We start from the raw sequence: 25,301 nt of genomic DNA, 5'->3' as shown, positions 1-25,301 counted from the left end.
GGACCCCACCCTAGACCAGCAGCACCACATCTACCTGATGAAGGGCCCGGGAGATTCCTATAGCAATGGATGGTGAGGCCTGAGGCTGAGATAAACCTTCTCCCCAGGTCATCAGCCCTAGCTGAGCCACGAGGATCCCCTGGAGAGATTGTTAAAAAGACAGCTGATCAGGGGCACCTGGGTGGCTCAGTGGTTAGGCCTCTGCCTTCGGCTCGGGTCGTGATCTCAGGGTCCTGGGATCGACTCCCACATTAGGCTCTCTGCTCAGCAGGGGGCCTGCTTGCCCTTCTCTCTCTCTCTCTGCCTGCTTCTCTGACTACTTGTGATCTCTGTAAAATAAATAAATAAAATCTTAAAAAAAAAAAAGACAGCTGATCAGATTCCGTGGCATTGGATGAGATATTTGCACCAGTAGTTTTTAAAGCTCTCTAGGTGGTTCCAGGCTGGGACTCATTGATATGTTCCAAGTCTCACATGTAACATTTGAGAAAACCAAGGCCTGGAAAGAAGATGGTAGGAAGCTCTAAGAATATGTTACAATTGAACTGCCAAAAAGTATCTTAAGAAACTATTTTGGACGATTGGATTCTAGTGGAGCACTTGCATTGTCCAGAGGAATGCTTAATGAAGAGACTGGTAAATGTTAGTGAATTTTAGTGATTCATATATATCCTACCATTCTCCTTCCCCCAGGCCCATAACAGGTGGCCAAGTAGTCAACAGCCTGCATTCTCAGTGCAGTTTGCTGGTGCCAGAATGGGCAATAGGAACCCATCTTCAGTGTGTTTACTGTCTTTGATGAATTAAGGAAATCAGGAAAACAATGAACAAAATGAGAATATCAATAAAGAAACAAATTATAAAAAGGAACCAAAGAGAGATTCTAGAGTTGGAAAGTACAGTGGCTAAAATGAAAAACTCACTGGCAGGATTTGACAGCACATTTCAGCAGGTAGAAGTAGGAATCATTTTGAAATTGGACAATTGAAATTGTCCAGTCTGAGGAGCAGAAAGAAGAAAAATAGAAAAAAAAAAAAGGTCAGAGGATGAGGGACCTGTGAGATAGCATCATGTGTACCAACATATACATTACAGAAATCCCAGTGGGAGAAGAGAGAAAGAGGCAGAGAAGATACATGAGGAAATAATAGCCAAAACCTTCTCAAATTAGATTATTTTACATATCCAAGCAGTTCTAGAAACTCCAGGCATAAATGCGAGAGATTCACACTGAAACACATTATAGTCAAATTGCTGAAACCCAAAGACAAAGACAGAGTCTTGAAAGCAGCAAAGGAAAAACTACTCAGTGTTTACAAGGGATGCTCAATTAGATTAATGGCTGATTCCTCCTCAAAAATCATGGAGGCCAGAAGTAATGATATGACACATTCGAAGTCCCGAAAAAAAAGTGCAGTCAACCCATAGTTTTATATTTGACAGAACTATTCTTTGAGCATAAAAGATAAATTAAGACATTTCCAGATAAACAAAAGCTTAGAGATCTGCCCCCTGAGAAATGCTAGAGAGTACTTCAGGCTGAATAAAGGACACTAGACAGTCAAAAGTTTGAGAATAAAATGAACACTGGTAAAGGTGACTATATAGGTATATGTAAAAATCAATATTATTGTAATTTTGGATTGTTACCTCATTCCTTTTTACAATGTGATTTCAAAGGCAACGAATAAAACAATGATTGTAAATTTATGTTCATGGACATACAATGTGTAAAGATGTAATTTGTGACAATATAGGGGAAGGTAGAGATATATATGAGCAGAGTGTTCATATACTACATTGGTACTATTCAGACTAGGTTGTTATAAGTTTAAAATGTTAGTGGTAATTCCCAAAGTAACCATGAAGAAAAGAACTAAAACATATGCAGAAGAGGAACAAAGAAGGCAATTGAAATATAACATTACAAAAAATTGGGGTGCCTGGCTGGCTCAGTCTATTAAGCATCTGCCTTCAGCTCAGTACATGATCCCAGGGTCTTAGGATCAAGTCCTATATCCAGCTCCCTGCTCAGCAGGGATTTGGCCTCTCCCTTCCCCTCTGCAGCTCCCCCTGCTTGTTCTCTCTCTCTCCTGCTTGTGCTCTCTCTCTCTCTCTCTGTGTCAAATAAATAAATAAATAAATAATTAAAATCTTAAAAAAAATCAACAAACTCCCAAAGGAAAGCAGTAATAACGGAACCGAGGAACAAAGAATTTATAGGACACGGGAAACAAATAAATAGCAGACATAAATTCTTTTTTAATCAGTAATCACATTATGTGTAAATGGATTAAACTCTTATTAAAGGGCAGAGATTAGCATATTGGCTAGAAAATCCAATTTTCTTGTTGGGAATGTAAAATGGTATATCTGCTATGGAGAACAGTATGGCTGTTCTTCAAAAAATTAAAAATAGGATTACTGGGAGGCCTGGGTGGCTCGGTTGGGGAAGCGTCTGCCTTTGCCTAAGGTCATGGTCCCAGGGTCCGGGGATTGAGTCCCACATTGGGCTCCTTGCTCAGCAGGGTGCCTGCTTCTGTCTCTGCCTGCTGTTCTCCCTGCTTGTACTCACTTTCTTGTTGTCTCTCTCTATCTGACAAACAAATAAATAAATAAGATCTTTAAAAAATTAAATTAAAAAAATAGAATTACTATATGACCCAGTAATCCCATATTTGGTTATATATCCAAATGAATTGGAAGTCTCAAAGAGATATTTGCCATACTTATAGCAGCATTCTTCACGATAGCCAAAAGGTGTCCATGGATGAATAGACTAACATAAATCCCACAGGTGACAGTGAACCCCTTTAACATATATACATACACGCATATATACACACAGTGGAATATTATTCAGCTTCAAAAAGAAAGGGAATTCTGTCACATGCTACAACATGAATGCACCTTGAGGACATTATGCCAAATTGAAATAAGCCAGTCACAGGAAAACAAATACTGTATGGTTCTATAAATAAGAGATACCTTTTTAAAAATTTTATTTATTTATTTATTTGACAGACAGAGATCACAAGTAGTCAGAGAGGCAGGCTGAGACAGAGAGGGGAAGCAGGCTCCCCGCCAAGCAGAGAGCCCGAGGTGGGGCTCAATCCCAGGACACTGAGATCATGACCTGAGCTGAAGGCAGAGGCTTTAACCCACTGAGCCACCCAGGCGCCCCTAATAAGAGCTATCTTAAGTCAAGTTCATAGAAAGAAAGTAGAATGGTAGTTGCCAGGGGCTGGGGTAGGAGAGGTAGAAACAGGGAGTTGTTTAATGAGCATGGAGTTTCAGTTTTGCATGATGAAAAAGTTCTGGATGTCTGCTATACAACAAGGAGAATAAATACTACTACTGAACTGTATACTTAAAAATGATCAGGATGGTAGGAGCTCCTGGCTGGCTCAATCAGTGGAGCATGCAACTGTTGATCTCAGGATTGTGGGTTCAAACCCCACATTGGGTGTAGAGGTTACATAAAAATAATAAAATCTCTAAAAAAATGATTAGGATGGTAATTTTGTGTTATGTGTTTTTTAATATAATTAAAAATAAAACTTATTTAAAAATTTAACATCCTTTTGTGATAAAAACACTCAATAAACTAGGAATATAAGGGCACTTCCTCAATGTGATAATTGCCATATATGAAAAATATATAGCTGGCATCATACTCTGTGATGAAAGAATGGAAATTTTTCTCCTAATATCAGGCATGAGACATTCTTGCCAATTCTTTCTTTTTTTTTTTTTTTAAAGATTTTATTTATTTATTTGACAGAGACAGATCACAAGTAGGCAGAGAGGTAGGCAAAGAGAGAGGGGGAAGCAGGCTCCCTGCTGAGAAGAGAGCCCGATGCGGGACTCGATCCCAGGACCCTGAGATCATGACCTGAGCCGAAGGCAGCGGCTTAACCCACTGAGCCACCCATTGCCAATTCTTTCAACATAGACTGTAAGTCCTAGCAGAGAAATTAGGAAAAAAAAAAAAAAAGAAAAAAGAAATAAAAGGATCTAAAATAGATCCATAAAAAGTTCACAAAAATTGTTAGAGCTAAAAAATTAATTCAGATAACCATTAGTTTGTTCTCTATAGTTAAGTCTGTGTCTTTAAAAAATTTTTCTTTAAAAAAAAAAAGATTTTATTTATTTATTTTTGAGAAAGAGAAAGAGCATGAGCACAAGCAAGGGGGAGGGCAGAGGGAGAAGTAGACTCTCCACCGAGCAGGGAGCCCAATGTGGGACTCAGTCCCAGGATCCTAGATCATGACCTGAGCCAAAGACAGACGCTTAACTGACTGAGCCACCCAGGCACCAATATCTCTTCCTTGGTTTGATTCTCTCTCTCTTTTCCCTTCTCTCCTTTGTTTTAGTTTCTTAAATTCCACATATGTGTGAAATCATATGATATTTGTCTTTCTCTGAATGGCTTATTTTGCTTGGTATAATACTCTAGCTCCATCTGAAAGTTTGCAGGATATAAAAACAACACAGAAAAATCATTTGTATTTCTATATTCTGATATGAATAGTCCAAAAAAAAAAAAAGGAAAAGAGATGGAGAAAACAATTCTGTTTACAGTGGCATCAAAAAGATTAAAATACCTAGGAATACATTTAACAAAGGAGGCAAACATCCTGTACGCAGGAAAGGACAACACATTGCTGAAAGAAATGAAAGAAGACCTAAATAAATGGAATGATATCCTATGTTCACGGATTCAAAGACTTACTGTTGTAAAGATGACAATAGTCCCCAGAGTGATCTACAGATTCAGTGCAAACCCTATCAAAATTCTAATTGCATTTTTTGCAAAAATAGAAGAACTCATTCTGAAATTCCTATAGAATCTCACTAGACCCAAAGTAGTCAAAATAATCTTGAAACAGAAGAATAAATTTGGAGTGTTCCTGGGGGACTCAGTTGATTAAGCCTCCCACTCTTGGTTTCGGCTCAGGTCATGATTTCATGGGTTGTGGGATTGAGCCCCGCATCAGGTTCTGTGCTCAGTGGGGAGTCTGCTGGATATTCTCTCTCTTTCTCTCTCTCTAAGACAAATAAATGAATATATCTTAAAAAATAAAAGAATAAAAAATTTGGAAGTATCCCTATTTCAAAACTTACTACAAAACTACAGTGATTAAAAGAGTATGGCACTGGCATAAGGATATCTGGATTTATAGATGAATGGAATGGAACAGAGAGTCCAGAAATAAATGCATACATCCATGGTCATTTGATTTTAAACAAGGGTGTCAACACCACTCAAGGGGAAAGAACAGTCTCTTCAACAAACTGTCCTGGGAAAACTGAGTATTCACATGCAAAAAAATGAAGTTGAATCTTTACTTAATAGTAAATAGTAATACACAAAAATTAAAACAACTTGTTGAAAGACCTACATTTTTGAGCTAAGCTTTAAATTCTAGAAGAAAACATAGGAGAAAATCTTCATGAGCTTGGATTAGGCAAAGGTGCATTAATTTTGGCACCAAAAGCATAGGCAACAAAAGGAAAAATAGATAAATTGGACTTCACCAAAATTAAAAACTGTGCATCAAGAAATACTATCAAGATAGTGAAAAGACAACCCACAGAATGGAAGTAGATCTCTGCAAATCATATATATGATAAGGGATTAAGATCTAGAATATATAGAGAACTGCTACAACTCAAAAACAACAAAAAAAACCAACCAACCAAATGACCCAATTTAAAAATCAATGAAGGACTTGAATAGATATTTTCCAAGGAAGATACACAAATGGACAATAAGAACATGAAAAGTTACTCAATATTACTAGTCATTAGAGAACCGCAAATCAAAACCACAATAAGATAAAACTTTGCACATATTAGAGTGTGTGGTTTTTTTTTTTTTTTTTTTTTTTAGGGAAATCAGTGTTGGTGAGAATGTAGGAAATAAGTGAGAATGTAAGTTGGTGCATTGGTGGTGAGAATGGAGTGTGTGGAAAGCAGTTTGGTGGTTCTTCCAAATGTTTAACATAGAATTACCATATGATCCAGAATATACCATATGATCTAGAATATATTCTAGGTATATACCTACTAGAATTGAAAACAAGCTCAGACGGATAATTGTATACCAACGTTCATAGCAGGATTATTCACAATAGACAAGAGTGTGGAGATAATTCAGGTGTCCATCACAGATGAATGAATATGCAATATGTGGTATAGACATACAATGGAATATTATTTGATTATAAAAATGAATGAAATTCTGTTACATGCTAATTCATGGGTGAACCTTGAAGACATTATACCAAATGAAATAAGGAGACACAAAAGCACAAATATTGTATGATTCCACCTATGTGAGGTATCTAAAATAGGCAAATTAATGGAGATAGAAAGTAGAATAGAGGTTCCCAGGGGCTAGGGGGTGGGAGGAATGGAGAATTACTGCTTAATGGTACAGAGTCTCTGTTTGAGAAGATGGAAGATTTCTGGAAATAAATAGTGGTGAGGTTTGCACAACAGTGTGAATATCCTTAATGCTCCTGAATTGTACACTTAAAAATGCTTAAAATGGAAATTATATATAATCAACATAGATTATATAAATATATATATGTATATATATATACACACACACACACATATATATAAACACCATAAATTATATATATAAATTTTTAAAAAGTTTTAAAAACAGCAACCACAAAATAAGGTCTAGGGAGGTCTTTTCAGAGAGCTGAGATGAGGGAAAATGTTTGAAACCACAGATGCAGTATGGAAGCCATCCAGAATCCAGAGAAATCTCTCCTCCCTGGTGGTGTATGTGGGTCAGGGGTAGACACTGAGAGTTACATCTGGTCTGAGAAAGAGCTCTCAGGAGTGTGAGCACTGATGCTTCCCTCTGGGTTAGGACCTGTTGGATGTTCTGATTGCAGAACTATGCCCGCCAGTCTTGCTTGGAAGGGCCGTCTCTCTATATGGGACATCTCTACATGCCCAATGTTGGGAATTCTGGGTTTGTCCCTCCTCCACGTGTGCTATTAAAGAGGCTCCAGGGGACCTGCACTGAGTGTCTGGCTGGTTGCATGGTGGGTAGTTACCATGACTGAATGAGTGAAGGGATGCCGATAGCTCTTGCAGCCACCTTACTGTGCTGGGAATTCTCACCCGGGAATCAGAGACTTTTGTCCTTCTTGCAGAAGCCCCATGTCTCTGAATCCCACCCCACATGTGTGGAAGGAGATTGAGTGAGTGTGAAGGTGGGTGTCTGGTTTGGGGTTTGGGAGGATCCCATCATCCCCTAAAGGCCTATTGACCTGCCCAGCACCACGTTAGTGTTGGCCTTGGCGTTGGGGCCCACCAATAAACTTTCCAGGTTCTCTCTGAGCAACAGTTGAGGAATTTACAGGTCAACACATCTATCAAGGAAGGGGCTGGTGACAGGATGGCAAAGGCTGAGTACCTCTGCCGGATAGGTGACAAGGTGAGTAGAGATGGTCGCCCTCTCTATACTATCAAAAATGGGCGCTATTTGAGGTTAATAATATCTCATTTAAAAAATTAACTTCCTTTTTAAAAAGGTACAAAGGTATCAGTATGAAGTGGGTAAAGAAAAAGTTAATAGTCTCCTCCCTACACCCTTTCCAGCGGCCAGGTGTGTATTCTTCCTCTCTCTCCATCTGTCTCTGTGCCAGTAAAAACATAAGTGCTTGTGCAGAGATTTTTTTGTTGGTTCTACTGCTTTTACAAAATTGGGATCATTCTCAATAGTGCCCTTTTCTCACCTTGGTTGGAAAGTGTCAGTTCTGGTGAATTAAAAAGTTTGGTATTTACACAAGTGATAGTCTCCTTATACATGAAACTAAAACCTTACATTTATTTAATGCTGAAGTTCTATTTGATCTTTGTTCCCTACCTCCATAAAGATGACTGTTATAGTTTTTTTTTTTTCCATTTAAGATTTTGTTTGTTTATTTGAGGGAGAGAGAGAGTGCACAAGGGGGTGCTGGGGAGGGAGAAGCAGACTCCCTGCTGAGCAGGGAGCTGGATGCAAGGCGGGCTCAGTTCCAGGACCCTGAGATCGTGACCTGAGCCAAAGGCAGACACTTAAACCAATTGAGCCATTCAGGTGCCCCATTTCAGTAGTTTTATCCTACATTTACAGACCTGTGTATGTACCTGTAAAATTAGGTTGCATTGTGTTTAAAAAAAATTTTTTTTAAATAAAATGGGATCATAGTGTGAAAAAAAAGTGGGGCTGATGACAAAAACTCATTATTTTGAATAAGCAAATTTGAAAGTTAATTTTTTGGGTCCTTAAGCATATTCTGTCAGGTGAGTGGAACACCTACCCATGTACCAACAGCCTTGAAAAAGGAGGCTCAAAATATATACAGAATGGATGGAATTTGTGAGGGTTATTTTCCTTGGCTGTGCAAAGTAGAACTAGAAAGAACAAGCAACTGCTGTCCCCAGGGAAAAGCAGAAGGCTGAAAACTTTAAAAAGGAAAGAAAGATGAGTACATTTAAAAATGTATAACCATGAGAAATTAGGAACAGTTTATAAAGAGCTTTCTGACTTTTAAAAATCTGTTCTGCTTTATGTTTGCCCTGGGGGACTTTATCCTATAAAAATACATGGGCCAGGGGCGCCTGGGTGGCTCAGTGGGTTAAGCCTCTGCCTTCAGCTCAGGTCATGATCTCAGGGTCCTGGGATCCAGCCCCACATCGGGCTCTCTGATCGGCAGGGGGCCTGCTTCTCCCTTCTCTCTGTCTGCCTCTCTGTCTACTTGTGATCTCGCTCTCTGTCAAATAAATAAAAATAAAAAAATATACATGGGCTATCTTGGGGAAGTCTCAGAGGTGGGTTAGAATGATAACAGGAGCAAGAAGGAAGATAATGACACTAAATGTCATGAGGTTTGGGGCAAAGTTTCTAGCTGCATATCTTTTCATGGGAAGTATTTACTTCTCAAGACATCTAGCTCAATCACACTTTTTCAGAAATGATTGTAGGAGTTAGGATTTCCCTTCCCAAGACAAGGTATTTCAGAGTATAATTTCATATGTCCCCTGAGCTTAATATCATCTATTTATTGTATTTGTAGACTGCTTTAGGTACTTACAGAGAAAAATGTCAATCCCCCAAGGCTGGTATTAACACGTCTTTTTTACTTCACTTGAGATGAAATTCTACAGCAAGTGTTTTACAAGGCTCCGTATGGGACACCATTTGATGAAGCCAGAACAGCAGGCAAATCAATTACAAAGAGAGACATGAATTCAGAAAGCAAGTATATGTCTTTTAAACTATCGGTGCATATATTCCTATAGGTCTCTGTATTATGTGATATATACAGTGCTATCATTTTAGCATTTGTTAAAACAGCTCCATGTGTGGCAAAGACAAATCAAGAAAGGAAGGAAAGAATTGTCTGCAAACCTCTCTATAACCTTCAAATCTATGGTCTCAGATGTGCCTATCCTTCTGTTTTGGGGGGGGATCCTTGGAGTTCATGTGTCAAGCAGGTTCTCACTTTCTGGAGGCTGTTCAGAAGATAGGAACTGGAATTACAACAGGAGCCCTGAGTAACATCATAACTTTGTCCTGCACACACTTTATATACACCCTCTCTCCCCCCCGCATACTTTGATACTTTGCTTAGCCCCTGGGGAGAGCTGGTGCAGTCATTAGTCCCCGCATTTAATGGATAAGACCTAGGCGAAAAAATCACTTGGCCTAGGGCACACCAGGAGAAATAACAAAAAAGAAAAGTACACTCTTCCCAAAAGCAGCTTCAGATTATTACTTTTTTTTAAGTAGCAGTTTGAGAATTAAGACAGTTGTTTGATCATAGGTTGTAAGGATAGAATTATGTATCAGAAACTCCCAGCAGTACAGGGAAGTGCCCTGGGCAGCCGAGAAATGGGCACTGTGTTGGAATTTTGCATACAGATGTGAATTTCAATTCCCGAGGTTTGTTTCCCACAGACTCTGCATGGGCACCAGCCTCTCCAGGCAGCAGCTAGCGGATGCCTTGCTCTACATTGACATGTAAACTTTCAAATGTACATTCCAAATACAAGTGGAATTCTATGTCAGCATTTCAACACTTAAAACAAAATATGGACCCAAAGTGCTCACTCAAAAGTGTGTACTGATACAAATTTTTCTCTTTCATCCCCCCCAACCCCCACCATAGTTTTCATCAAAGGACCCAATGTTGCTGGGTATTCTACTGCACCAAGGTTTCTCTTTGGCAGCGTGGACAGAATCTCTACTAATGGTAAATGCAAATGGACGTACTCGGAATTGGGGGCCAATAAGTCATACCTCATCTTCTTGTACCTGAGTTTGGAAGCAAATGTGACACTGAGCTAAGCATCCTATAGATGAAGCTCAGACTATCTTCTCTAGAAAACTTGGTTGGATAATGTGGGGACTTCTTTTTGAATTAGGAAGAGTACCTATGGTTTCCCCAAAACCCCACCACAAGAGAGTTTGATTCTGTAAAATTCACAGCATTGAAGAGCAGGTCAAAATATTTGCTCTCTGGAAGCGGATGGCCAGAGGTACCTGAATCCTCTTCCCAAACTTACTCGTGAAGTCCCTTTCTCCCCCTGCGGGCAGGGACTGGTGAGGTACAGAACACATTCTTGAAGTGATAGCCCAGAGGGGTTCTCTCCCGCCCCACGATGAAGACTGTGGGAAAGTGTTCTCCTTTAGCTGATGAGCAAAGGCTCACCATACAGACCCAATTGTGGGGGGAGCACATTGGCTCTGAAGACAGGATAAGAAACTAGCATCCCATGAAACGTTTCTTCCCGAAGCAGCTAGAAAGATTAAAAAGGAAAAATAGGCTAATTATGTCACTGTCCAAGCTGGCAAATATGTGGTCTTTCCTGGGAATAAGAATATGAACTACGTCAGTGGTTCTCAACCCTGACCAAGCATCAACCATGGGGTAGAGGATGAGAAATGGGAAGAGATTATCAACCCTTATTTCTGGAACCCACGAGAGTTTCTAAAAGTGGAGTCCGGGGTTCCACACAATTATGCCTATTTTCCAAGTGACTTACCTACAGGTAACATTTGGAATCATTGACCTAGATGGTTTTTGGAGATTAATTTACTCCCAAATTCTCTTTAAAATGAATACCTCTAACATTCCTGAATTTGTCCTATAGATTTCCTTCTGTGAATTTCATGATAATCATAAATTCAGTGTAGTTGAGCATCTCTTTGGCACCTAGGTCTATACCAGCAGCTGTGAGAGAATGATTTTATACTGAGAACCATACACGGGTTCGAATGATTTAATCAACACAGTCCAAGTCATGCCATTTTTCTCTGATATGGCTACACCATTTATTAAAAAGTCCATGTGTTCCGATGATCTGAGATACCTCCTTTATCTTATACTAAATTTCCATATGTCCTAGGTCTCTTCCTGGGCTTTCTATCCTAACCACTGGCCTACTGGTTGCTGTATACAACGGTACCACACTGTTTTTTTTTTTTTTTTTAGTTTTATTTATTCATTTGTCAGAGTGAGAGAGAGCATAAACAGCAGGGGGAGCAGCAGAGGCAGAGGGAGAAGCAGGCTCCTGCTGAGCAAGGAGCCAGATTCGGGACTCGATCCTAGGACCCTGGGTTCATGACCTGAGATGAAGGCAGTCATTTAACAGGCTGAGCCACCCAGGCATCCATCCACCCTATTTTAATTACAGAGGCTGAACTACTTTGTGTTAGTGCCTTATGCGACTAGCCCCTTCTTTGCAGTTTTTGTTCGTTCTGTATTTTCCTCGCAATTTTTGAATGTTTGTTTTTGCACATAAATTTTAGTATCAACTTGTGTAACTTCATTAGAAGCCTGTCGATATTTTTATTAGCATTGCATTAAATTTATAAAACAGTCATGCATTAAATTTATAAGACAGACATGACTACTCATTTTGGGAAAACTGATGGTAAGTCATTCTGTGCTGGAATGGGGATGTCTTTCTATTTCTTCAAGTTTACTTTTGGCTCCTTCAGTGTGCGATTTTTCTTTCTTATAGGAGCTTGACTCAGTGCCTGGAGTATAAAATGGATTTATTTTCCTCTATCTTCCCAGACCCCCAAGGTGTACAGTTGCCAATCTAAACTAGGTTTGGAGGCCATTCTTTTTTTTCTCTTTTTCTTCAATACACAAAGGATCATATTAAAAATCGATCATTACACTCATCTTGATAATCCATGGTGTTGAGTTTCTAGGAGTCTCACAATGAAAAGAAATACATAGATTAGAAAACTTACCTTGGGAGTATAATGTCAGGTTGAATCATCTGAACTTACTGTTTTTTATAGGTCGAAAATGGTTAAGGGCCTCCTGGGTGGCTCAGTCAGTTAAGCATCCAACCCTTGATTTCAGCTCAGGTCATGACCTCAGGGTCATGAGATCAAGCCCTGTGTCTGGCTCTACGCTCAGCAGGGAGTCTGCTTGAGATTCTTTCTCCCTCTCCCTCTGCTCTTCCTCCCTGCTTTCTCTCTAAAATAAATAAATTAATCTTTTAAAAAAATCTGTCATATTTCATATGGTTTGATCTCAGCATGTGGTTCAATCATTCAGGGGTCTCTGCTTAATGGGATGGGTCATATACCAAAGTCCAGGCTTCCTGTAGAGTGTAGATCCCTTTGTAATAGTGTCACTTCTCTCCATCCACAAAACAGGAGGGAGCTGATTAAAATCCTTATGTTTATGGGGCGCCTGGGTGGCTCAGTGGGTTAAGCCGCTGCCTTCAGCTCAGGTCATGATCTCAGGGTCCTGGGATCGAGTCCCGCATCGGGCTCTCTGCTCAGCAGGGAGCCTGCTTCCCTCTCTCTCTCTCTGCCTGCCTCTCCGTCTACTTGTGATCTTTCTCTGTCAAATAAATAAATAAAATCTTAAAAAAAATCCTTATGTTTATATGGACATAAGCAAATATTTCCTTTGTTCAGCTATCTTCCTTGGAATTTCATTTCTACTGTGGCTTTAAAATAGGTCCAGAAATTCTTTGGTCCCCCTCCTCTTGAGTGTGGGATGGACTTAGTGACTTGCTTCAAATGAATAGAACATGGCAGAAGTGATGGTGTTCTGCTTCATAGATCAGGTCATCAAAGACATTTTGTTTCCTGCCCAGCTATCTCTTGAATTGCTCACTCTGGGGAAAGTCAGTTGCCATGTTGTAAGGACATTTCAGTAGTGTCCACTGACTTAAGGAGAGGCCCTTGTGATGCTTCCAGCTAGTGGAGAGATGAGACCTTCTGCCAACGTCTGTGTGAGTGAGCTGTCTTGGAAACAGACCCTCTGGTACCAGTAAGCCTTCAAAGGACTATAATCTTGGCCAACAAATCAGGCTTAGCTGGGTGGTTCTGGCTCAGAGTCTCTCATGAGGTTTCAGTCAAGAGTCTTCAGGATTCCTTCTCTCACTCAAGACCTAGCTATTGATCTCCTACTTGGTGAGAGGCGCTGTGCCAGGAGTTGAGAACTAAACAAGGAAGACACTTGTGTCCTCCAAGATTTCACTGCCAATAGGAAAGTCAGCGTCATCCATAATTATTAGTTATAACTATGCTAAAATGGAAGGGATGTAAAAAGTGCTTCAGGTTCTTTGAATGGAGCTTTGAGAGCACAAGAGATGAGGGACTGCTTGCCAAGGTTTTTTGAGTAGAGAGAGTGAATTAAGATGAGACCCCCTGCAGACAGTAGTAGAGGTCACACCACATAAGAAAAAGAGGCTGACCAGGCCTCTTGTCAAAGTCCAGCTGCTCTGAAGCTGTTCTGTTGGAGTAGGAAATCCAGACCACACAAATCTTCCTTAGCGGCCGTAACCATACCTGCCCCCCGCCCCGCGCCAAAATTAATGGTGAAAAGAGCTGAGTAGGAAGAGGGTTGAGGAAATGATTTTTTTTTTTTTGAGAAGTGAAGTGTCGTGTTAAAGTGTGCATAAGTGTGCGCGAGTTCCAGCTATTACTGATTGAGCTCTGCTGAAGGGAACCTAGTTCTCAGTTAATGGTGCAGCAGTAAGGTGCTCTTTTTTTTTTTCTTTTAAAGATTATTTATTTATTTGTTTGAGAGACAGAGATCACAAGTAGGCAGAGAGGCAGGCAGACAGAGAGAGGAGGAAACAGTCTCCTCGCTGAGCAGAGAGCGCCATGTGGGGCTCAATCCTAGGACCCTGGGATCATGACCTGAGCCGAAGGCAGAGGCTTAACCTACTGAGCCACCCAGGTACCCCAAGTAAGGTGCTCTTAAGAGAAGCAATCAGAGTCTTATTTCAGTGCTAGTCTCCTAAGAGGAAAAACAGAGAAATTATGATGTAAGACTTCAACTTTTCCCTGAAAACAAAACCCAGATTTCTTGGTTCTGGACTCATTTAGCACAGTTTGACCAGGCCCAGGATGTGACTGGCACTTGAATTGAGTCTACCTCATGGATATGGGGCTTAGCTTGTTGTCCTTATAATGGGCTACTGTTTCTCTCATAGTAAATGGTTTTCTACCACTGAAACGAGGTCTGGAAACGGCCTCATTTGGCAAAACTTGGTAACTGTGCTTATGTTGTCTTACCAAAAAAAATGCAACAAATGATCAAAATCACAAGCCACATTGATGGTAAGCATAGACAGTGGCTTCTAATTCTGGTTTTGTTTTTGTGGTACAGAGACACAGAGGGTGAAAATTTGTGTTCAAATGATGAGTCAATCTTTTCCACACCTCTGTGAAAGAGCAAGGCCAGTGTAACCCCTTAGCAGATTAACTCTACACTGTCCAGAGTTTTCTGTGTCTCTGTGGTTATTAATCTCTTGACTGATTTGACAAGCTGGCATTTCCGTAGTCAAGTAATTATGACTCACTTTAAGTTGGAAGTTTTCTCTCTTTTCTAAGCCAGGCTAAAGAAGGATCACATTTCTCTCCTTCCCCAGAAATAATTAAGACCTCGAGAGGCTGTTGTCTCATACCACAGCGGTGTCAACCACATTGTCTGATCCCCACCTCTTTGAGAACTCGGCCAAGGCAGATTCACCAAACTCACTCCAAAGCTGCCACTCAGCTCAAAGGCATCTGGGCTTGGGGACTCCAGCCTTGAAGTGTTCTGGGGGTACATGGTTCATTACTTCTCCTCTTCTTCTTCTTCTTTTTAAAAAGATTTTATTTATTTATTTGACAGACAGAGATCACAAGTAGGCAGAGAGGCGGGCAGAGAGAGAAGAAGGTAAGCAGGCTCCCTGCTGAGCATAGAGCCCCAGACACAGGGCTCTATCCCAGGACCCTGGGATCATGACCTGAGCCAAAGGCAGAGGCTTTAACCCACTGAGCCACCGAGGCACCCCAAGTCTTTTTTTTTTTTTTTAAGATTTTATTTATTTCTTTGAGAGAGAGAGAAGAGTGTGAGTGGGGGAGGAGCAGAGGGAGAGGGACAAGCAGACTTTGTGCTGAGTGTGGAGCCTACTGCAGGACTCGATCCCATGGCCCTGAGATCATGACCTGAGAGGAAAGGGAGAGTCGGACCTTTAACTGACTGAGCCACTCAGGTGCCCCGAGAGGAAGTTATTTTTATCATAAAAATAGAACTACTGGGCGCCTGGGTGGCTCAGTGGGTTAAACCTCTGCCTTTGGCTCAGGTCATGTTCTCAGGGTCCTGGGATCAAGTCCCACATCGGGCTCTCTGCTTAGCGGGGAGCCTGCTTCCCCCCTCCAACTCTCTCTCTACCTGCCTCTCTGCCTACTTGTGATCTCTGTCTGTCAAATAAATAAACAAATAAAATCTTAAAAAAAATAGAACTACATAGGAGGGCCTTGCTGGCTCTGTCATTAGAGCATGTGACTCTGGATTTTAGGGTTATAAGTTTGAGCCCCGTGTTAGGTATAGAGATTACTTAAAAATAAAATCTTAACAAAAACTAGAACTAATCGCAGGCCAATGGTTGTTTTTAGATGAACACATTTTGTCTTTTGTCTTCCGTAGATCACAATTCAGAGAAGAGGGATAAAGAATCCTCTCTCTCCAACAGGAATATGAACGAGCCATTTACTGCTATAAATAAAGAAACACTTGAAGAAGCAGCTAAGACAGGTAATAAGTTATAACAAGACATTTACGAACTAATAAGCTTATAAGCTAAACAAGACATGAACAAGTAACTTCAGAATGCATCTGTGCCTTTCATGGTATTTTAACAGAGGAGATGTCAGCACGCCTTTTATTTACCCACAATGCATACAATCTGCCAGTAAAATGATGAATGAAACTAACTCTGGGGATTTGACCACCCTTTTGAAAAAATGCTACTTTCAGTCATTTCTACACAGCCAGGGTCCTTCCTAACACGGGCATCATCATCTGAGCCTCTGCCATTACTGCACACTGAACTTTCTTACAAGTAGGAGGGATTAAATCCAAATATTGACTAGTCCCTGGTCTTCAGCCTCGGATGACCTGAGTCTGGGCCCATTCAGAACAGGTAGCAACTTGCCCATCACTACCAGCTATGTACTGACTTTTCCCAACAGAGCCCTTGGAGTGGCTTGGTGCTGCTGCCTCTCACTGTGGCAAGTTGGACGTTTCCAATTTTCTTCCCACAACCCAAGATGGCCCTTGGCCAGTATCCCCCGGCCTGCATTGCTAGCCCCCCCTCAGCGCTTCTCCACACCAAACCATCCAGTTCCTATCATGGAACGTCTGTGCCCCGTTTCCCTGCTTCCTGCTTTTGTCACATTACAAGTGGAGTGACAGAAGCTCTAGGAGTCCCTGATGTTGGCTGAGGTCTCCAGCTAAGATTGTCTTGTGCTCCCAAGCCCACACACGGTGGCATTCAAAATCTACCCTCAAGATTTTGGCAAGTCCCTACAGGCTGTAAGAGCTGAAGTTCATCGGGCAGCATGTTTATCCTTGTGAACGAGATTCCGCCAAACCTATGCACTTGAGGCAGACGCTATATATGGCGGAACTTCTTGAAGCTGGGAGGGCAGGGTGATGGGGGATAGCTCGAAACTGAGTATTTGATTCCATTGTTTTTAGTAGTCATTGCAGAACTTTCTACCCCCTTGGGGGCCTCTGCCTCCCCCTTCCATCTGACCTTCCTCTATTCTTCTTCTCCTGCAAACTGTGCCTTGTTGTCCCTTCTTTTTGGTTGCTTCGCTGCTTGCTGGGCTCATACCCTCAGCGTCTCATCTCCAGCACCACACAGCATCTCATGTCACTGCCAAACAGCTTAGGAGTGTATTTTCTTAAACAAAGCCAGTTTCTTCCCCCAGAGGACTTCTGGAGCCAGAGGCCAAGTTTCTAAGGTTTTCAGTTCTGCTGTAAGCAGAGCTAACAGGTTTGTCCCTGCAGATCTGTATGGGGACTTTCTTTCTGTTTACTTTGCCATGTGTCTTTTCATTTAGAGATTCCAGATAAGACCGTACCATGTGAGCAGCTTCTGCAGTTCCTCCAGAGGAACATCATCATTGGTGCTGGCTCGGTGGCGGGAGTCCTTGTGGTCACAGCATTGTTGCTGCTGGCCTTGACCATGTGCTGCAGGAGGAAACAGCAATCGTGAGTGGCTCTTAGCTCCTGCCTTCCTCCGAAGAACTCATGGGTATCTGTGCCAATGTTACCCCCGAGCTTCCTGGTGATCCTGGAGTTACGTTGTGTATTCATAGGGTACAGATGGCCCGGGCTAGGAGCTTTAAAGCAAGGCAGTGCTTGGTGTTGACGCACAGTCGGGTATGGATTTCCTGGCTGGTTCCATGCTGGCCTCCATAAAGAATCCCTTAGGTTAGGTCACACCGATTTTCGCACTGATGGTCACTTAAAAAAGAGGAGATGGTACAGCTTCTGCCTGAAAGATTGGAAAAGAGGAATACGAGGGCAGGGAGGGCTGAGGCTGTGGAGGAGATGACCACAGGGCTGACATTTGGCTTGTTCACCCGGGGTCAGGAGCCCTGGTGGTTAGAATATTGAACGATCCCTCCCAGGACCTCCAACAGACTTTTCAGTCTTCCCCTGGGGTCCTGCAAATGAAGGGCCTGGCCCAGCAGTGGCCCTCCAGGGCTCTGCTCTGATAGAGGCCATGTTGACCAGTCAGGGTCTGTCTGTACAACTTGCTGAATGTGTCTGTTATCCCCCTGACGAGAGGGCTCTGACACAGTGGCTATAACCTTGAGTAGGCACTAGAAAGTAAATGGCTTACAAGATTATGCATTTGCAGTAATTGCATCTTGAAATTATGTGCCTCTATCTGCATCCCTTGAGACACACTTCTTTATCACAGGGAAAAGCAGCTTCCCAAAGCCCCTCGGGTCTTGCCCAGCACTGTGTTATGTGCTCAGCTTGTCCACAGAGAAAGGAAGCTGTGGTGTTCCATGGGGGTGAAGTGTCCCTCCCCCACAATTCGGAAGCTGCAGTACTTAAAATTGCCCACAAGAGTGGTATTGCTTTCCCTAAAGGTGTTCTTTAAAACACTATGATTCCTGAGACTGGTAACCCATTCAGGCCAGCCACTACTGCCTCACATCCAGCTTCCTCCTCTGACACAGGACTGAAAGTCAAAGAGGAGCCCAGAATGTGGCAGAAGTTAGAGATGGAAGATTTCAAGAGCTTCTGGAAGCTTGATGCACTTCACAATTCTGACTGGAGCTTATACATCAGCTTTGACATTTCCCTTCTGTGCCTTTAGAAGATATCACAAGAAGTGGCCAAGACCGTGGCTCCATCCCACAGAGGCGAATTGAAGCTGTGGAGAGCCTGTGTTACCACAAAGTTGGGGGCAGGGGAAGGAGTTTCTTGGAAGCTCTCTGGTGCCCAGAGGCAAAATGAATTTCACACATGACAGACCTTCCTGAGGGGCCCTCGAATGCTCACCCTTCAGAAACTTAAGCCTCTGTCACCACCCAAAGCGTAGACAGTAGGAATTCCTATACACTTTGTTGCACAATGTGGTTTTGTGTGTTTTATTTCAGACATCCTCCAGCGAACATGACATATAATATTTTTATTCTGCGTGGGAAGACTTGGTGGCAGAAGTTTCAAGAAAAGAACCCCAAAAAGCAGAGTGAGAAACAGAAACAGTTGTTGAAGGGCAAGTCCTCTGTCTAAGCCAGCTGGTGGGGCCTGCCAAACCAGGACCGGAAGCTGTGATGCCAGGCAGTTGTCCACCCAGACACCACGGAGAGGCATTTGATTTCTGGCTGTGAGGTGTGCTCCACAAAATGTTTACCTTCTCCTGTCAGTCTCGAATGGACCAAGACACGGATGTTGTACTACAGGGTGCTTAGAGTTTGGTACAGCACTGATAGCTAGGGCAGGAGACGCAGCACATTTGTCCAAACACAAACCTGACCAACTACCAAGTTCTTTATTTATTAAAGCATCGATTCTCTGATTCAGCTATTCAGGGAGCAGATATTAATTGAATGCCTAATATAGACAATCTCAAGCATGAGGCAACCAGAGGTTTTGGAAGCAGGCCTGGTCCTCGTGGGTTTCTGAGGAGAGGGCAGACAGCTAGCTGAAGCTCTTTGGTGGTGGACTTAGGCCTCTGAGTTACGATCTGAAGGGGTCCAGAGGGGATGGGGTGGGGACACCTGGAAGCCTTCCTCCCTGAGCTGGAAGGTGGGGTCTGGGGACACACTCTCTCCTGCGATGGTGACGCAGAGGTTGGACCTGGGGCTGGTGTAGGGGCTCCAGGAGGCTGCAGCCGCCCTAGGGTCCACACCCCAGCTCCCAAACAAAGCGGCTGCACACCCTCTGTGGACCCCATGGAGGCCACGGTGGTAGGGCGAGGATTCGAGTGAGGTCCAAGGTCAGGCTGTGGCCTTGGCCGAGGGTCCCTGTCCAGGCGGGCAAGGACACGTGTGGGGCCTGGCTGGAAGGCGTCTGGAGGTGGGTGGGTTTGCCAGGGAGTGAATGGGGCTCTAGGGAGGCAGGTGGCCTCAGGAGGGCGGGGAACACATCACACCCAGAGGGACCTGTAGACTGAGGGCAACCAGGGAAGACAAAGAACCTGGGGCATGTCCGGGACCATGGGCATGTACTAAAAGCCAGGGACACATCGGGTGCTCACCAGCTCCCGTGGAAGTAGCCCCCCACCCCCATCCCGGGCTGCTGGTGGCTGGGCACCCAGGGCTCTTGCTCAGACACTTAGAGTCTCGCCATGTGCAGGCCCAGGCTGGTCTTCCCCTGGCCTCCTCCTCACTGCTAGCCTCTGCATTCCTTTCCTGGTTCACAGGTCTCCTGGGTCACCTTCAGCCTGGGACCTTTCCTCTACCTTAATAAGCTGCATTTGCTGAGAACGTATTGTGTGTGTAAATTTCTTTAGGCATGATTATCCTCATCTTATTTCAAGAAAAGGGAGGCTCAGACCCCTAAGGTCACCTGTTAGAGACCCCAGGCTAAGGAGGCAGCCTGAATTCTAATCCAAACCCAGGGTCTGTGCTGTAACCATTGTGTAGCCCAGCCACTATCACCCTTGGGACCTGCTGAGGAGGAATGATTGGGAAGGATTTCTAGTCTCCTTTTTTTGGAAGGTGGAGTGAGTGAAACATTTCCCTCAGGAATAGAGGTGGTTCTGGAAAACCAGGTCTTGTGGGTGGCTTATATCAAGGGCTCCCTCTCTTGTCCCTCACTCCATGTGGTTTTCCTTGTCTGCTCTCCTAAAGTGGGAAAGCCCTCAAAGCTTTAAGCCATGGGGAACTGGAGGACAGGTCCAGGCCAGGATGGGTCTGAGTGGGACATTCCTCTGTATCTCTCTCTCCCCAGTGAAAAATCAGCCCACTTTCTTCTTGTTTGAATCCTACTAGGGCTGGTCCAGGCCTTGGCCTGGAGGGTAGACCAGCACCAGGAGTCACTGGGACTCTTTAGGTCCAGGTTAATATCCCTGAAAAACCCTACTGGTTTCAACTCTGGGCAAACTCCATGAACCCTCTAGCATACATCCCACTCCAATTCCGAGGGACTTGCCTTGAGAAGTGGGATCTTCTGTCCTCTTTTTAAAAAACACACCCCAACAAAAAAATGTGTTCTCTCTTTGAATTTATTCCTTCCAAAGCTCTGAGAACCTGGAGTTGAATCAATGGTTGTAAGATGGGACCCTTCCAGAGACAGACTGTGAGAGGTACCTGCTCATGGCAGGTTTCGTGGGCTTTTGTGGGAGCAGCTGATGGGCCTGTCTTAGGGCAGAGGTAGCTCAGATGCCCAAAGGTGGCTGGCAGTTTCATGTGGACAAGGAGTCCTGGAGCTCTGGGAGCCCTGGGACCATCTTGCACTGGCTTAGGCATCATCTTCCCAAGCCCTCACCAGTGTCACCACTGAGCAGGAAGGGAAGGAGGAGGGACTTCACACTTCCAGGTATATCCCGTGAATGGCCCACTGGGAGGCTGGACCCAGCTGGACTCTAGTACAGGTTCTGCCTTGACCACTTCTTAAGCTCAGTGTCCTTATTTTTGTCATGGGGTTAGGAATTTACCTCCTTCACAGGGTTCATTCAGCAAGAACCATCTATTGAGCACCTGCTGTATGCCAGGCACTGTGCTGGGCTGGATGCTAGAGACACCATGGAGAGTAGGTAGAATGGCCTTCCTAGCAGTGGGTTGCTGGATGTACTTGGAAAATTGGAAGGAGATGTGGCTGTCAGGGCTTAGGTATACAGTAGGCACAGCATAAATACCAGACTCTTCCTTGAGCTTACTGGTAGGTTGCAGCCCCACCCTCAACCCATCTTCATCCCAACCTCTTGGAACCCTAGAACTGAGAGGCAGCCCACCCTCCTGTTGACCTCACACCCCTCCCTCAGGCTTCTATTTTAAGAACAAGTTAGGGTCAGCCACCTCTGCCAGTGGTCTCCCCATTGCCTATGGGCCCACTGGGAGCTTCCCCTTGCTTTTACCTCTTCCTCTATCCAAGAGGTGTTTCCCTGTGTTCTTAGTCTGCTCTCATACTAGAGGCTTCCACCTTCAGCTCGGTGGTTGGTCTAGCTGACCTGACCCTGGCTGGGTGAGGGGTGGGCACATGATCCACTCAACCAATGGGCTCTGTTAGAGATTTGCTGGCAAAATTGAGAGGTAGGTTCTTTTTTTCCTTCCTCTCCTTCTTTTTTCAATAAATCACAGCTCTTTTTCTCTCTATATATATATTGCAACATTTCCCAAATATAAAATATGTCAGTGTATCATATCCCATTCTCATAGTTTTAATGATCTCATAGATTTTATTCAAGATTCTAGCTTTGTGGGTAAGATTTGAAGCTGAGTCACTATCTCAGAACACAGAAAGAAAAGTTGGCTGAGAATGAAGTCATCAGGTGGAGGAGGTAAAAATCTGGCACCATCATTTGAGCCCTGAGAACCTTTTCCTAAAAGCTATCCCTGGGATTTTCATTCATCCATGCCATATTTTCTGACCACTATTATGTGCTAAGTGTCACTCCCATTGCTGGGGACCCAGCCAGGAACAAGACAGTTCCCACCTCATAGAGGTCATAGTCCTGCCCCAGGGCCTTTTCACTTGCTGTTCCCTCTGCCCAGAGTGCTTTCCCCCTGATCTCCCCATGGCTCCCTCCTTTACCTCCTTCAAGTCTTAATTCACAGGCTTGCAGCTCAGTGAGGCCTCTCTCCAGACCTGTCAAAAATTGCACCCCCACATACTACTACTACCCTCTCCTGATTTATTTTACTCCTTAGCACTTGAAACCACTTGCTATACTCGATAGAATGTTTATTTGTTACTTCTCTGTTTCCCCCTGTAGAATGTCACCTCCATGAGGGAAGGGATTTTCATTGGTGTTTACAGCAGATCTGTAGTGACCTAGAGCAGGTGCTCAGTGTTAAATAAATAGGGAGCCCAAAGGACTATCTGAAGAGGTAACACTGTCATTGCGGTCTGAATGTTTAAGAAGGAGCCAGCCAGTGGATGACCTCCCAGGGAAGGGCGCAGCATATGGCTGTGGTAGCAGATCAATTGTCTTTTGACTTAAACCATGCTGGATAGCTTATTTTTAAGGGGTGTCACTTTTAACCTTTAGGCTCCTGAGTGGTGCTCGGTAGGATGTAGTACCAGAGAACTGCCTCTGGAGGGCGCAAGGGAACCTCATTGCTGAGTTTGGGCCTGCACGCCGACTTTAGTACATTCTAGAAATTGGGAAACCGGTAGTCGGTGAGGACGGCAATAATGGTGCATTTGCTTTGAGACCTCTTTAATTTTCATAGTAGCCCTATGAGATGGGTCCTGTTATCATCCCCACTTCCTACATGGGAAAAGGCACAGAGAGCCCAGGTAGCTTGCTCAAGTCCCCTGAGGTTTAAGCAGCAGACCCAGAAAGAACAAGATTAAAGTCACTGTGGTCTGGTCACCCAGGTGATACCCCAGATGGGAGGAAATTCAGAAGGGACCTGGGGGTCAGGGGTGGAGGACTGTCCTCCCTTTGGGGATCATTGCCCTGAGGTGTGAACCCTCTCTGACAAGCTGGAGCCTGCCCCGCCCCCCAACCCCATCCAAATGCCTGAGGTTTGCCCAGTAGTGATCTGGTGGTGCTGAGTCTGACCTGCTTGAAAGTCAGGTGAAACTGATACAGGGCCCTGTGCTGCTCAGTTTGAGGACTGGAAGGCTTCCTGGAGGAAACTGCATTTAATCATTGCCCCGGAGGAGGAGGAGGAGGAATCAGGCAGTTGAGGAGGTGGGGGAAGTGAATTCAGGCTGGGACACTGTGTGGGCAAAGGCCTGGAGGCGTGGACAGCAAGCCACCAATTTCTTCCGAGGCTCCTCTCATGTGTGGACCCCGCCAGGAGAAATGCACTGCGATTTTCCCAGCCCACATTTCCGTCCGTCATCCGTTGCTCTTTCCTCTGAACGTTCAAAAGACCCATAGACCTCCCTCCACTTTGGCAAAGCACACAGCCTTATCTGTAAGCCAATCTCAAACTGTCTGCCTCTGAGCGCTGGCCGGGCCTCTGTAGATTCAGAGAGCAACCTCTGGGACCACAAGGGGGTTGGAGGGGCCACTGAACCAGTGCCTCACAGGGGATGAGGAGTTCCCTTATCAGGCCTGATGTCCCCAGAGATTGGAGGCGGCCCTCAGGCCCTCCACATACAGCCTGCTCACCTTCCAGGTCTTTCCGTTCTCCTGTGTCCACCAGCAGGTGGGCTGTGGAGTCAGATGGCTGGGCTTCAGTACCCCCTGGCCATTTGGTATATGTTATTCAACCTCTCTGGGATTCTCTTCCCTTATTTGGAAAATGAATTCAGCAAATTATATGGATTAAACTGTCAACTGCTTACAGTGTCGTCTGGCATGCAGTAAAGTGCTCAGTAAATGCTGCTCTGATTACTCTAGGTGATGTGATTCTGGTGCTATGATTCCTGCTCTTTTCACTCTGCTGGGGCATTCTTCTCTCCTTCCAGAAGAATTATTCAGTGTGGAAACAGATTTTTTTTCCTGCATCCTGAGTTTCATGATGCCTGTGGGGAAAGGGAAAGTTTCTAACAAAAACAGTTTGAGGGAAACCTATGTAGGGGAAAAGTATCCCAGCCTGGAACTTGGGGGGAATAAAAGATTTCTTGAGAGGAGAGAGGGGGACTTTCGGAACTGGGGGACACTAGAGACTGGAGAGAGGTCCCCAGGAAAGAAGGCCTGGGGTGGAGCATGGAGGAAACATCAGGCAGGTTGTGGAGATGAGCCCACATCACCCAGGGTGACAGGACCCAGAGAAGAAAGGTTCTTGGGGTCTCAACAGTGGGTCTAGGATGGCCACACACCACCCCCGAGGCCACGTGCATGGGTGAGCCACTGAAGATGTCCCCATGTGTTTGAGAGAACAAGGAAGTGGTGGGGGAGAGCCCCTTGAGGCTTTGGGGCACTGGAAGGAGAGAAGACCAAGCACGGGCAGTGGCTGTGCATCAGGAAATGGGTGTGATGGGTGTCTCCTTGGTCATCATGGGCGTAGGCCAGTATGAGGGAAAGGAGAAGAAGAGGATGAGGAGGAGGCTGTGACTAGAGCAGGAGGTAGGGATAAGCTAGGTGCAGCCTGTGAGGAAGATCCGAGGTGGGGCAGGCTGGGAGCAGGTGGGCACTGGGGACACACTGTCACCGTGTTGTGATGAAATGACTGATCCATCTCAGAATCCTTCTCTGGCACCCCGTCCTCCCGACGCCACATGCACTGGGGCTCCTCTGAATACACATAGTGCCCAGGCTGCCACCATCCCAGCCCTGATCTCCCGTTGAATCAGCTTCAACTGCCTCTAGCCTGTGACCCATGTTAGCGCAGGGACAGGGTTGTCATTGCTGGTCCAGTGCCTGGCACACAGTAGGTGCTC

The 25,301-nt window shown here is 44.3% G+C and overlaps 1 protein-coding gene across 5 annotated transcripts in view; it reads left to right on the top strand.

Moving 5' to 3' along the window:
* The window catches only part of CUNH2orf92 (chromosome unknown C2orf92 homolog), a 30,711-nt gene extending 11,337 nt beyond the window's left edge, over positions 1-19,374 (top strand). For all 5 annotated transcript variants that reach the window (XM_032877902.1, XM_032877900.1, XM_032877897.1 and 2 more), the window contains 5 exons: positions 9,170-9,274; positions 10,188-10,271; positions 15,975-16,082; positions 17,396-17,546; positions 18,953-19,374. In XM_032877902.1, coding sequence (XP_032733793.1) covers positions 9,170-9,274; positions 10,188-10,271; positions 15,975-16,082; positions 17,396-17,546; positions 18,953-19,088 — 584 coding nt within the window. In that variant the 3' untranslated portion in view covers positions 19,089-19,374. The remainder of the gene's footprint in view (positions 1-9,169; positions 9,275-10,187; positions 10,272-15,974; positions 16,083-17,395; positions 17,547-18,952) is intronic.
* Positions 19,375-25,301: the final 5,927 nt, after the last annotated feature.

The sequence above is a fragment of the Lontra canadensis genome, unplaced genomic scaffold, assembly GCF_010015895.1.
Source record: "Lontra canadensis isolate GAN:19392208 unplaced genomic scaffold, GSC_riverotter_1.0 scaffold61, whole genome shotgun sequence".
Lineage (NCBI taxonomy): Eukaryota > Metazoa > Chordata > Mammalia > Carnivora > Mustelidae > Lontra > Lontra canadensis.
This window is presented reverse-complemented; position numbering and strand designations above follow the sequence as displayed.